Consider the following 13,830-nt stretch of genomic DNA (forward strand, 5'->3'; position numbering starts at 1 on the left):
TCTAATGTTTGTTTGAGTGACATATAAGTCAGAGGAGCTTGTGGTCTAAGTCAACCTACCTATGCATAGTAAGTGTGAGGAGGTTGGTGTAAAATGAAACATGCTTAGAATATTATTGATGTTAGACATGTTGTTGTCATTCATTGCTAATGCTAAGCTAAAAATAAGGTGATCATAACAATATATGTTTATCATGCAAATCGAGTATATCGAAGACCATATGGTTGTTGAAGGTTGATGCACATGTGTATTTGTACAATGCCCCCCTAGGTTTGATGGTATGGACATAACACTTAAATCGCTTGACAACAAAATCCTCCACTTTCATTCAAGAGGAAGAGTTTTGAATGACCATTTGTCAATAGTCATGCACTAATCCATGTGTTATTTGTTGTGTGGAGAATGATAGAAATTTTAAGCTTCCATTCATGATATCATGCCACAATTTGAGCTCGAAAATGCAAACTCGAGGTACAACAACTGGATGCTTCTATATTGGCACAAATTAGGATTGTGTTTGGTCATTTAGGTGATCATGTGTGTTGTAGTCACTGGTAGTTGTGCAAGAGGGCAATGTTGAGTCCACGCCCTTTGTTAATGTGTGTTCTGATGTTTGTGCATCATGAAAACCAAACAATGTTTTTTGTTGTTGCATTTATCTCCACGAAACAATGAGATATTTGTACTCGTGTCAAAATTGCTTGCTTGATTTTTAAGGTCACAGGTATGAAGGATTGTAAGTCCCCTTCCATGCGAATGGGGGTCCATTTGAAGTTGACTTAGGTTGGATATGCAAGGTTGGAGAGGGTGGAGAAGTAGTTGACTATGGTAAAGATGAAATCTACTACACTTGTGTAACAAAATAACCAACATAGCCCATGAGCAGGAGCTCTAGCAATTTTCGCATCATATGATGAGAAGAGTTTTTTGGCAAGCCAACATGTGTATTCTAACATATTTGAAAGTATGGTGGAGAATTCAAAAGGGGGGAAGCCACTAGTGCATGATGAAGAATTGGATTAATTTAGGGTTGAATTATGTCGATGATGCATCATTTCAAGAAATCTAATATTATGTGGCAATTCAATATATAAAATATTACATATAGGACACAAAGTGATATGGATGGTGTGGTTGAAGTGCACAAGGGGGGGAGGGGGTGGTATGAACAATACATAGTGAACCCTTGACCATGGGTTAATAACTTGGTGCAACATAAGAACCTTGGTGAGAATGTTAAGGCTAGTTATTCACTCAAAGGTATTGAATTGTAATTTGTATATGCATTTGGTCATTCATAACTGCATGAACATAGAGCTCACATGTTTCATATGTTGCTCTATTTACCACACAATAATTAACAATATTTGAAGCTTGGTTGGAGTAGTTGAGGTGTTATGTATATTGCTCTATTTTACCACACATAGAGACATTGGAATAATTATCCAATTTTAACTTGGCATAACAACACTCCATAAAAGTGTCATAGTGCATGCACTTCGGAGCCGATAAGTATAAAGTTGTTAGATTTGTCACGAGAGAAACTTCAACAGATATCATCTTTATTACTGCGAGCTTAACGATGAGGTCCCCCGATTATTTCAGAACAATCACAATATAGCCAACATGAAAGGACTAGTGTTTTTCTAAGCTTCTCTAGCATTTTGCCACACGACTACTACATTTTTACTACCAATAATTACATCCATCTAGACACCGCAAAAAGGTCTCCTTCTAATTCAACAAGGGAATTGCTTGACCAAAACTACATTATGTTCAGGCGAGTGCGGCCTCAGAAAAACTCTTCTGCTAGTTGAGCCTATGGATCTTGGGTTTATAAGGCAGTCGGCATTTTACCACGATAATTCATTTTTAGTGCCATGTCAACACTTAGGAACTCATGGGAGAGTAGAAAAAGCGAAAACCATTAAAACATCTGTTCGTTTATGTCCGGACAAGTGTGAATGTGGAAACCCTAGGTTAGGCTAGGGTTTTTGTAAGGTTGCGCCTTCGCGTGTAAGTTTCTTCCTTCCCAGTTTCTATCTTTTCCTGCGTGAGGAGGGAGGGAGAGACAGAGTGAGAGGCAGGAACTCCTTTTGCACCATGAGTCATCGCAAGTTCGAGCATCCTCGCCATGGATCCCTTGGCTTTCTTCCCCGGAAGCGAGCTCGTCGTCATAGAGGGAAAGGCATGTCTCTTGTCTCTTTGTTCTCCTACTTCCTATCATATTTCTATAGGTTTTCATTTGTTTGATATTCCCACTTTTTGTTCAGATCAAGATGCCTGTGTTTTTGTACATTTGTGGTGTCTCATGATTTATTGGCGGTTTTGCGATTGCTTCGTTTAATCTTCTGTTTAGAAAGAAAGTATACACTTTGCGTTTCTGATCGCATGGCAGATCGTTTTTCTGAAACGCATGTCCTCGAGATTCTCCAATCTTATTACCTAGGACTTAAGTAAGTAAATGCCTATTGTTTTCATGTCTGCATTAGCACTTGGCAGGCACTGTAGCCATAGTATTTGAGCTAGATTCATTTTTTTCTTAGTTTATAAGGTCTATCACAACCCTATCTTTATCTAGACTTGGTTGCTCAGAATAATGCTCGAGATCATAATCTCGGCGGAAATGTCGCGCTAATCATGTATGTCAAAGCCATCGACGTTGTGTCCTTAACTTTTCGCTTACCTTGCGTTCTCATCCAGAATGATTTAACTCTTTACATTTTCGAAAAAATGGATATTTCCTCGTCGTTGACCTAGGTTCAAATAATTTGATGGCTATTTCAAATAATAAAGAAATAAAGCCATAAACCGTGGAGAGTTTAAACATTTTTAATGTCGTATTGTTGTTGCAGTGAAGTCGTTCCCTAAAGATGATCCATCTAAGAAGCCTCATCTCACTGCTTTTCTCGGATACAAATCTGGAATGACTCATATCGTGAGGGAAGTGGAGAAGCCAGGATCAAGTAAGGCTTATTTTCTCCTTTTCAAATTCTACTTTTTCGATTGTGCATACCATATTCATTTTTTATGTGCTCTAAATTTAAATGAGATAGTACTATTAAGTCTTTTCCTTGTTTGTGACTGCAATTTGATTGTAAGTTGTTTGAAGATGACATACAGCTAAGATAATACTCCATTCTAGTATTTGTTTTTTCGTCTCATAAGCTTCATGTATGAGTGATTAGTAAGGTCTATTACTTTAAAGTAGTATTATCGGCAATTCTCCTCAATTTCGGATATTAATTACAATTCTCTGTAGGGTGTAACTATTATATGCATAATTTGTTGTCCCATACGGTTAATCTAGTATATGTATTATATGATGTACATTACTCTCATCCACATCGATTTTTATGTGCTCAAATTTTTTAACTCACTGAATCCAAATGTTTTCGTATGTACGTTCCATATTCTATTTAAATTAATATGATTATTCAAATTGCAGAGCTCCACAAAAAGGAGACATGTGAGGCTGTAACAATCATTGAGACCCCAGCGATGATTGTTGTTGGAATTGTAGCTTATGTGAAGACTCCTAGAGGTTTGCGCAGTCTAAACACTGTCTTTGCACAGCATCTTAGTGACGAGGTTAGGAGACGTTTCTATAAGAACTGGTCCAAGTCCAAGAAGAAAGCATTCACAAAGTACTCGAAGAAGTATGAAACTGATGAAGGTAAGAAAGACATTGAAGTTGAGCTTGAGAAGATGAAAAAATATGCTACTGCTATTCGAGTCCTTGCCCATACTCAGGTATTCTTTTAAACCGCATTTCATTTGTTGTAGTTGATTTTGTCAATAGATACAATATTCTTATTTGCATTTGAAAAACATTATTCTTATTATTATTTTGGATAATTCATCTAGATTCAACACACTTGAACTGCGTGTTTAGAGCTTTACCGTGATTGCATTTGAAGTTCTGTAATGAATGTTTTAATGTATTTATTATTTGTATTTCAGGTAAGGAAACTGAAAGGAATCAAGCAAAAGAAAGCTCATCTTATGGAGATTCAAGTAAATGGTGGAACAGTGGCAGAAAAGGTTGATTTTGGATACAAATTATTCGAGAAGGCTGTACCTATTGACTCAGTATTTAGTAAGGATGAAATGATAGATACCATTGGTGTCACTAAAGGTCATGGATATGAAGGTGTTGTGACTAGATGGGGAGTAACCAGGCTTCCAAGGAAAACTCATAGAGGTCTTAGGAAAGTAGCTTGTATAGGAGCATGGCATCCTGCTCGAGTTTCATACACTGTTGCTAGAGCTGGGCAAAGAGGATATCATCATCGAACTGAAATGAATAAGAAAATCTATAAGATTGGTAAGGTTGGAAATGAATCACATAAAGCTTCAACGGAATTTGATACAACTGATAAGGGAATTACACCAATGGGTGGATTTGCTCATTATGGTGTGGTTAATGAAGATTACATTATGATTAAAGGGGGTTGTCTGGGTCCTAAGAAGAGAGTTATTACACTGAGACAATCTTTGTACAAGCAAACATCAAGGAATGCTTTGGAAGACATCAAGTTGAAGTTCATTGATACATCATCGAAATTCGGACACGGGCGTTTCCAGACTTCTCAAGAGAAAGCGAAGACCTTCGGCAGAGTTAAGTGAAGTTGCTTGGAGTAAGAGATTTTCAGTAGTTATGCTTTTTTGTATTAGACCTAAGTTGACGATGGTGCAACTTTTTATTGGACTACTTGAGTCTTATCATCAATATGAGTTTGTGGAATTAATGTTTTGAGTAAACCAGATTTTATGTAATATTGGGCACATTAGTGATTGTTTTGATGTTTTGAGTAAACCAGATTTTAAGTAATATTGGGCACGTTAGTGATTGTTTTGATGTTTTGAGTAAACCAGATTTTAAGTAATATTGGGCACGTTAGTGATTGTTTTGATGTTTTGCGTAAACCAGATTTTAAGTAATATTGGGCACGTTAGTGATTGTATTGATGTTTTGAGTAAACCAGATTTTAAGTAATATTGGGCACGTTAGTGATTATATTGATGTTTTGAGTAAACCAGATTTTAAGTAATATTGGGTACGTTAGTGATTGTTTTGTGGGATGTAGTTGTAAGAAATAAGAGAATGAATGGCAATCTTTATTCTAAATGTAAGTGAAAAGTTGAGTTAAAAGGAGATGATACTGTTGTTTCATGACAGTAGTTGGATACATATTCGGTGTATGTGTAATCCTTTAGAATTATAAGTTTGCTCATAGCAAATATAAGACTTGATAATTTCCTTCATTGTTGGGGTATGGTTTGCTATACATGTGTATGGGTGACGGATTAACTTATTTGTTTACTTTCTTATTGGTAGCCTCACCAACGGAAAGTAGGAATTGGATGCTATATCCCTAATGATGGAAGATCGTCCAGTTTCTATGGGTCCTACTAACGGAGTTCCCTCAAGATGGTAATAATCCTGATTGGAGTGAGATAGGTATGTCATGACATGGCATACCTAGAACGCCTCTCCGTCTCGTCGTTGCTGAAAATAGAAGATTTCTTTTGAGGGCGAAAAGAGCCCACTTCTCTGCAGGATCTAACCTACGGATCTTGTAACTCAATAGATCATTTTGACAGAATTGACGTAGGTATGCCAAAACATCAGATCTTTCTTGTGGGGAAGGTTCATAATCGATCCGACTACTCAAGCTTTTCCAAATATCAGCCTCTCTATTTTCCAAACCTTGAGGTTTCACACCAAAAACTGAGCATATCTTTTCGAAGTTATGAGCGTTACGTTCATGCATAACTTCCATACCTAGGTTAGCACGGTTTATTATATCAGCCCAGGTGTTAATAACACGACTACGAATGAGAAGGATGACCTTTGTCCTCCATACCTACCTACTACGTCTGTATTATTATTAATAGCTGCGAAGTGCTTGACTGGAGTTTATGACCTCCATATAACACTCTTAGTTGAAACTTGAAGGTATTTTTTCTCTACGTTGGCTTGTAATATCAATTGAATGTTTTACAAAATTAAATGATCTCCTCAAAAAGTGATCTTATATACTTCATGTGGTGTAAAGAACCTGGGGTTAAAATACAAACAGTTTATGATTATGATAACAGCAGCACACAAAAGCACATGCTTATACAGAACAATTGGTCATTGCAAAACTGTTACAAAACGTTGCAACTAAAGAGAGAGAAAGAATTAATTAGTATGCAACCTATTTAATGAAAATTGCAGAGTGAATTGTAAGAAACGGAGAATTATTTGGCCAAGTAAGCACAAGTCAAATTAGTAATAACTATAATTCTCTAGGTGAAAGAAATGTGTGGCCATAAGTGCTGGTGTATTGAGAGAAATGTAGGGGTGGGGAGAATGTTCTTAATCACTTTGCTACTCTCATTTCCAGGAGATTGGGTGGGGGAAGTTGCAATCTATAAGAACTTCAGTGGTATTTTGTTGGCTCTCCATGTATTATAAATGTATATATATTTATGTATATGTGTATATGTATACACTGTTACAGACACACATATACAGAGAGTTTTGTACATATATATACATAGAGTTTTGTAGTGTCATGTTTTAATACAAACATAAAATTTACGAGAGAGAGAGAGAGAGAACTCAAATCTCCATCCCGCTAAGCGGAGATATTAGAATGGGCCATATCAGTAGATCATTAGAATGCAAATCGCTGATGGCTTGCTATGGAGAGCGTCAAGAGATACTCTGTATCGCCTCTTACAGCTCTGTACTTCACAAAGAAATCTTGCCATTGGAAAGAAGGTCCACTTTTCCATGGTCTCGAAAGGTCTTGATACAATACCCATACTCAAAGACCACATTCTTCGTTTTTACGCTTCATGCGGAAATTTACCAGAAGCTCAGAACTTGTTTGATTCTTCAAACGCTAATTTGTTTGCATATAACGCTCTCATGTCTGCTTATGCCAAGCATGGTTATTGTCACATGACTTTTCAGCTTTTTCAGAGGTTGCTTCAAAGTGGGTTGAATCCAGATAAATGTACATTTCTTTGTATTTTGGGTGTTTGTTGTAAGACGGGAGACTTAAAACAGGGGAGAAACATGCATGATTGGATCGTTCAAGAGAATTTAGCGCAAAATGTTGCAACAATTCAAGAGGATTTAGGGAAAAATATTGCAACAATGGAAAAGATTTCAGGGCAAAATGCTGACAGAATTAAAGAAAATTCAGGAAAAAATGCTGTGTCGATTGAAGTAAAATTTGTCCTGGATGTCGCCATAGCAAACACGGTTATTGATATGTATGCGAAATGTGGTTGCTTATATGATTCATATGGTATATTTGATAGGCTCTCGGTTCGCAATGAAGTCTCTTGGGCTGCAATGATTGTGGGGTTTTCTCATCATGGAGATTCATGCTTTGTAATGAAGCTTTTTGAAGATATGCAATCATATCATGCTGAGCCGAATGCAGTTGTTTATTCATGTGTTTTGAAAGCATGCTGCTGCCTTAGGCTCTTAGGAAAGGTTCGCCAAATACACTATTGGATAGTTAGAGCAAGATTAGAATTAGATGATGTTGTTCTCACTGCTTTGGTTGATGCATACGCAAAGTGTAAGAGCTTGGAAGAAGCTTGGAAAGTTTTCAATGAGATGAACACTATGAATGTTGTTACTTGGAATGCAATGATTGTAGGATTTGCTCAATTAGGAGATGATTTATCATCATTGATTCTTCTGAAGAGGCTCATACAAAAAAGCACTAAACCTGACAATGTTACATTTGTAAGTGTCTTGAAGGCATGTGCAACTGCAGGCAATATTGAGGGAGGGCGGATAACTCATCATGTGATCATAGATACTGATCTCAGGCGTGACATGACATTGGAGAATGCACTGATTGACATGTATGGAAAATGTGGTTATATGTGTGATGCACTAACAATCTTTAACAAATTGCCAAATCCGGATGTTATATCATGGGGTGCCATTATTAATGGATATGCTGAGAATGACCAAGGATTTCATGCTCTTCATATGTTTGAATTGATGCAACAACAGCATGTAATGCCGAATGAAATTATTTTTATGTCCGCCTTGAAAGCTTGTATCAGTATTGGATCCACAGGAGAAGGTCAGAGGATACACAATCAAGTGGTAAAAAATGGACTTGAATTTGGAGTATTTGTTGGGAGCTCTATTATTGACATGTATGTGAAGTGTGGAAATGTGGAAGAAGCGACTAATTGTTTTGAACGACAGATTGATCTAGATGTGGTATCGTGGGGAGCAATGATTTATGGTCATGTTGAGATTGGGCACGATAATCTTGCACTTGACATGTTTGTAGAAATGTTACATGAAGGCATAGAGCCAACGGAAGCCATATTTGTTACCATCTTACAAGCTTGTATGAATATGGATGCTATAGAATTGGGAAGTTTAGTCCATGAATACGTCATAAAAACTGGACTACAAATTGATGGTCCCATTGCAAACACACTTGTTGACATGTATGGTAGATGTGGAAGCTTAGAGGATGCATGGGTAGTTTTTGAGGCAAACCCAAACAGGGATATAGTTATGTGGGGTGCCATGATTGCTGTACTTGTTCAGCATGGACATTTTTTTCCTGCTTTGGAACTCTTCACGAGAATGCAATCACAAACTATACCACCTAATAGAGCAATTCTTCTATCCATTTTGAAAGCATGCCATCATAATGGTACCATGATATGTGCCATGAAGTTACACAAACTTATTGTTGAAACTGGTCAAGATTCCGATGTCATTATTGGCAATGCTCTTGTCGATCTATATACAAAATGTGGAAGTAAAAGTGAAGCTTATCAACTTCTCACCAATCTTCAAAACAGGGACGTGGTATCATGGACTGCCACAATCTCTCATACTGTAGAACGTGAAGATGGGCAACTCTCTATGCAATATTTTGACGCAATGAAGCGTGAAGGATTAAAACCAGACAATGCAACCTTCACCAATATTCTAGCTGCTTGCTGTCAAGAAGGAATGGTGGAAAAAGGTCTTGAGTTTTTCATATCAATGATTAATGAACATAAGATTGCTCCTGACTTTCGGCATTTTCATGCCTTAGCTGATCTTCTTGTTCGTTCAGGCTTGTTTGAGGAGGCACGTGATTTGTTGGGTAGTATGCCAGAGTCTAGAAATATCATTGGATGGACTTCACTACTCAGTGGGTGCAAAAGATATGGCAATGCTGAGGTGGGACATAAATGCTTTGGTGCTATTGCTGATTTGGTGTCGAAAAGTGCATTCTAGGTGTTAAATATAACAAATGATACATGGAAAACACAATTAAACTTTTCAAGGATGAGAAAAACTAAAGAAATGCTTGGATTTCTTCCCATGGCACGTCAGACATAGTAACATCAGAACAAACTGACGAAGACAAGAAAGAAACCTTTGTTATGAAAATATAAGGCATGTTGTGCTATGCCTGAATTCAGTGATAGGCTTAAAACATTGTTTAACAAGATGAACTGTACCATGCAATTGAAACAAGATTTAAATCAGGAAGTGAAGTAGCACGTAGCTGTGAAGATTGATTTAAGGTTTGACATGTATTTTACATTGGCCCTCAAAAGTTGATGTCCTTAACATTGGAGGACCAACAGTTTTTATTCAAATAAGTAATGCAAATGACTAATTTGGATTGCTCTAACAGTTGTATATGACAGCTGATTGATAGTTAGGTTGCTATAGGGTTTGAAGCTGATATGGCACATTTTTGCAAACATATTCACTACATAAATTTTAACACCAATCAACTCCACTGCTGAAAAAAACAATGCTCATTTTTGCAACCTACTTCTTTGTTTAGGATCTGACAAATGCCTTCTTTTAACACCCATTGTGAATTGATTTGTAATGTATATGAGCTGTTCGAAAGCCAAAACTTATTTTAAGCATAAAACTAAAGCATCAACAAGTACGAATCCAAAATCAACCAAAATTTTTCACCTATGCTTTGCAAAGCATGCAAGAGTCACACAAACTTGCTGTCATTCTCTGTTTAGTGCCCTTTGAGGATCATGTTCTAATGTGTGCATCTCATGTTTTAGCTCATGGTCCATGGCAAATACAATAGGCGATAGCGAGTGCTAACTTTCCATTAAAGGCTGAAAAGTAGTATTTCGGGAATTCTTTGATGGATTGTCAGAGTTTCATTACAGCATATGAATTAATGGGAAAATCATGCAAAAAATTCGAATTTTTTAGATATAATTGTCAGTTTTTTTTTTTTTTTGCTCTCTTTTAGACTAACATTGCCCAAAGTGTAGTTAGTGAGTTGCTTCCTCGAGATGAGATATGATAATGTTTCCACGAGGAGTTCTTTAAACCTTTAAGGAGACAGGGAGGGAAGCTCCCGTTTCTTTTTTGTCTTTTCCCTAAAAAATATAATTTTATTTATTTATCTTGAGTGGGGTTTAGTGTGGAATGGAGAATGGCTTGTTTTCTCGTGGCGCTCATGCTCCTCTGTTCTTGAGCGCGATGATTTCTTCTCTGTTTCTCTGATTAACAGCCTGTAGAAGAAGAAGAAGAAGAAGAAGAACACCATGCTCATGTGTCAGAGTTTTCTTCCTGCGCAAAACTAGGATTTTCTTGAGAAAGAGGATTGCTTTTTTGTGATGTCTTATTGACACCTTGGACCGAACCTTCGTGTTCTTTTTCTTTTTCTTGTTCAAAAGTAAGAACAACAATCCCTCCACTGTAATTTATTTTTAAGGCGTTCTGTGCAGAATTAGGGTTTCTTTGAGAGAGAGAGAGAGAGAGAGAGAGAGAGAGAGAGAGAGAGAGAGAGAGAGAGAGAGAGAGAGAGAGAGAGAGAGAGAGAGAGAGAACTTTTCTTTCATAATGTCATTTGGACACATTGGACCTAACCCTCGCGTTCAGAAAGTCTCAAAGATCTTCTCGAAGTTTGACATCGATGGCGATGGACATCTTAACAAAGATGAAATGTCTGCGCTTGTGCTAGCTGTAAATCCTAAGGTTAGCTTCAGTGAAGATCAAATGGAAGCTATCCTCGGAGAAGTCTTCCGGAACTACACTGATTACATCAATGGTGAACATGGTCTTACTTTTGATGGCTTGCTTCAGACTTATGATGATGGGGCTGGTGATATTGATAGAGATTTCAATGAATTAGGTTTAGGGTTGGATGAAGAAAGCCCTAACTCTAACTTTAAACATAAATCTAACCCTACATTTAACCTTGTCCCTGTCTCTAATCCTGATTCTAACACTAATAATACAGGAGAGGATAAGACCTTCATTGAAAATAATATATCTACCCGACCCAGGAGAAAGTGGGTGGTAAGCTCGTCGGCAGCCATGAGATTTTCAGACATTGGCATGCATTTTGATGATAGTTGGAGAAACTTGATAGATGAGCTGGGTTTACTTATACGGAATCTTGAAGGGAAGAGATGTGGAGGAGAAAGTGATGATGTTATCGATAGTGAATATAATGATCTTTGTCAACGGCAAATTGGTTCTTTTGATTATAGCTCTCAGACACCAAGAGAAGGTCCCAGTCCTTCGAAAACAGCCTCTCGAAGAAACTCAAATAATGTGGTCATGCATGGTGATAATGATTCTTTCCGACGCCAAATGGGTTCATTTGATAGCCTTCGGAGACCCTCTCGGGAAATTGTTGGCCAGGATTCTGTTTCCTTTCATAAAGGGCTATCTGAAGTTAGGAAGAAAATAGATGCATTAGAAATGCATGAGGATGCTTTTGATGCTCACATGGCAAGTGGCCGGGTTTTATTTGATCATTGTTTCTATAAAGAAGCTCTGGTGAGCTTCACAAGAGGGAAAGAGCTAAAACCGGCCGATGTAAGACCATATTTCCTATTGGGAAACACATTTTATGCGCTGGGTAATGTTCAGGAGGCAAAAGAAGCTTACAATTTAGCATTGAATGCAAGTGAAGATGATTCAAATAAATGGGCTGGGATTCTTCCACAAATCCATGTGAATTTAGGCATTGCAATGGAGGCTGAAGGCCTGCTTTTCGGTGCCAGTAAGCATTACAAAGAGGCTATCTTAAAGGAGCCAAAACATTTTCGGGCATTAAAGCTCCTTGGAAGTTCTATGTATGGAGTTGGAGAATACAATACTGCGAAAGATTCCCTTCTAGAGGCTATTTCTTTGCATCCAGAATATGCTGATGCTCACTGTGAACTCGGATCAGTATGGCATGCTTTAGGAGACCATGATGAGGCTATTGTGGAGTTTGAAAAAGCTCTTGAGCTCAAAATGGACCATGTGGAGGCTCTATATAACCTTGGAACTTTATATAAAGACATTGGGCGATACCGAGAAGCAGTGAGCACCTATTCCAAAGTACTTTCCTTGCAACCTGGAAACTGGCGAGCGCAGCTGAACAGAGCAGTTTCTTTGCTCGGAGTTGGGGAAATTGATGAATCAAAGAGAGCTTTTAAAGAAGCTTATAAGATGACGGGGAGATTGGAGCTTTACAATGCGATGGTGCATCTTCAACACATGGAGAAGAGCTTTTTCCGGGATGCAAAAAAATCTGGGGGGCATAGTTTTGTCGGCGTCGGAGACAACTTCATCATTGTCGATCCTTCACATTTCCGAAGGGCGAACGTTCGGACAGCACCCCGCCATTGGATCGCCTCAGCATTAGAGATTCGGCAATTCCAATGTTGTACTAGACTTGATCAATGTGATGTAACCAGTGCAAAAAAGGAGCTTAATGCCATATCTGAGAGACTTATTGGAAAGGAGGCGTTGGAGAAGATTCTATGGCGCCTTCTTCATTTTCTAAAGCCTGAGGCATTTCAAGGAGCAATGAAGGTGATCAATGAGAAGGTTCTTTTGAGGTTGGACCTCAATGGTTCGGGGAAACTAGAGTTAGGGCTTGTTTTTGCCATTCTTGCTCTTGTTTGTGGGGGTTCCATGGATCGAAGGAAAAATCTGGCATTCAATGCCTTAGTTTTCCATGATGGGCTAAATTCACGTCAAGAAATCTCAAAGAGAAGAGCTGGAATGTATATTCAAAAGTTGCGAACAATATATCTACCCTCAGAGAAGGCCCGAGATGAAAATAGTGGTACTAGAATTGATGATGAAGGCAATAGTACAACTGACATTAGTGTTGCATTTCCTGAATTTGTGGAAATGCTTGATGATCCTGATAGGGGGTTTGGGGTCTTAAGCATATTGGAAAAGCTCGAGGCTGGAAGCCATTCTCAGCATCAATGGCATTCTTGTTCTGTATGTTGTTATCGTATCGATGGACCTCGCTTCAAAGAGACCACGCTTGGTTTTAGCCTTTGTGCATTGTGTTACAGTAGTGGTAAAGTGCCTTCTGGTGCAAAGCATAAACAATTTTATTATTTCAAGGAATACAATAGTGAGCTCGAGGCTTTTGTTGATAAATTTCAGGTCTTTCGATCGCCCTTTGGATCTTGTTCTGAACTGTAAAAAACATTTCTTTAAAATCACAAAATTTATTATCTTTTTTAAAGCTTTAGAATCTAGTTTTTTAAAAGTAGAGAGTGGTATTCTTCAATTAAGGTCGATATGTAAATGTTGATTAAGGCCACATGTTCATACGCGAGAAACAAGCAAGTTTATTAAGGTTGTTCCCTTTCGTCAATTTATTTGGAATGTCATGTAAACATATAATAAAAATGCTGCCAATGATGTATCAATACTGAGTTGATAGTAGAGGCTCAAAATGGAAGCATTTGCATATGTGAATCATGTGGTTAATAAACCAATTATGCCATGTGTTATGGATACACAACGTTTGAATTACCTCATTGAATGAGCTTTGAGTT

At 37.8% G+C, this 13,830-nt stretch overlaps 2 protein-coding genes and 1 pseudogene across 2 annotated transcripts; all 3 read left to right on the forward strand.

The window, feature by feature from the left end:
- The first annotated feature begins 2,035 nt into the window (after positions 1-2,035).
- On the forward strand, positions 2,036-4,764 carry LOC147869607 (large ribosomal subunit protein uL3-like). The gene is made up of 4 exons (XM_087331213.1): positions 2,036-2,188; positions 2,856-2,966; positions 3,449-3,753; positions 3,964-4,764. The coding sequence occupies exons 1-4, from the start codon at positions 2,104-2,106 to the stop codon at positions 4,627-4,629; spliced, it is 1,167 nt and encodes a 388-aa protein (XP_087187339.1). The 5' UTR covers positions 2,036-2,103; the 3' UTR covers positions 4,630-4,764.
- Positions 4,765-6,599: 1,835 nt separating this feature from the next.
- LOC147869608 (pentatricopeptide repeat-containing protein At4g18520, chloroplastic-like) lies at positions 6,600-9,815 on the forward strand. Its single transcript, XM_087331223.1, has 2 exons — positions 6,600-9,017; positions 9,111-9,815. The coding sequence occupies exons 1-2, from the start codon at positions 6,674-6,676 to the stop codon at positions 9,272-9,274; spliced, it is 2,508 nt and encodes an 835-aa protein (XP_087187349.1). The 5' UTR covers positions 6,600-6,673; the 3' UTR covers positions 9,275-9,815.
- Positions 9,816-10,870: 1,055 nt separating this feature from the next.
- On the forward strand, positions 10,871-13,471 carry LOC147869609 (putative TPR repeat-containing protein At2g32450 pseudogene; annotated as a pseudogene).
- Positions 13,472-13,830: the final 359 nt, after the last annotated feature.

The sequence above is a fragment of the Azolla caroliniana genome, unplaced genomic scaffold, assembly GCF_043228905.1.
Source record: "Azolla caroliniana isolate FFs.n. ecotype wild unplaced genomic scaffold, voAzoCaro1.0.p SCAF_1, whole genome shotgun sequence".
Classification (NCBI taxonomy): Eukaryota; Viridiplantae; Streptophyta; class Polypodiopsida; order Salviniales; family Salviniaceae; genus Azolla; species Azolla caroliniana.

What these genes read in the sequence shown, in the direction of transcription:
- LOC147869607 (XM_087331213.1), top strand. Translation starts at nt 2,104, where the DNA reads ATGAGTCATCGCAAGTTCGAGCATCCTCGCCATGGATCCCTTGGCTTT. An exon ending in AGTGGAGAAGCCAGGATCAA is followed by an intron (nt 2,967 to 3,448) that starts GTAAGGCTTATT and finishes TTCAAATTGCAG; the next exon opens with AGCTCCACAAAAAGGAGACA. An exon ending in GAGTCCTTGCCCATACTCAG is followed by an intron (nt 3,754 to 3,963) that starts GTATTCTTTTAA and finishes TTTGTATTTCAG; the next exon opens with GTAAGGAAACTGAAAGGAAT.
- LOC147869608 (XM_087331223.1), top strand. Translation starts at nt 6,674, where the DNA reads ATGCAAATCGCTGATGGCTTGCTATGGAGAGCGTCAAGAGATACTCTG. An exon ending in AGAAGGAATGGTGGAAAAAG is followed by an intron (nt 9,018 to 9,110) that starts GTCTTGAGTTTT and finishes TTGTTCGTTCAG; the next exon opens with GCTTGTTTGAGGAGGCACGT.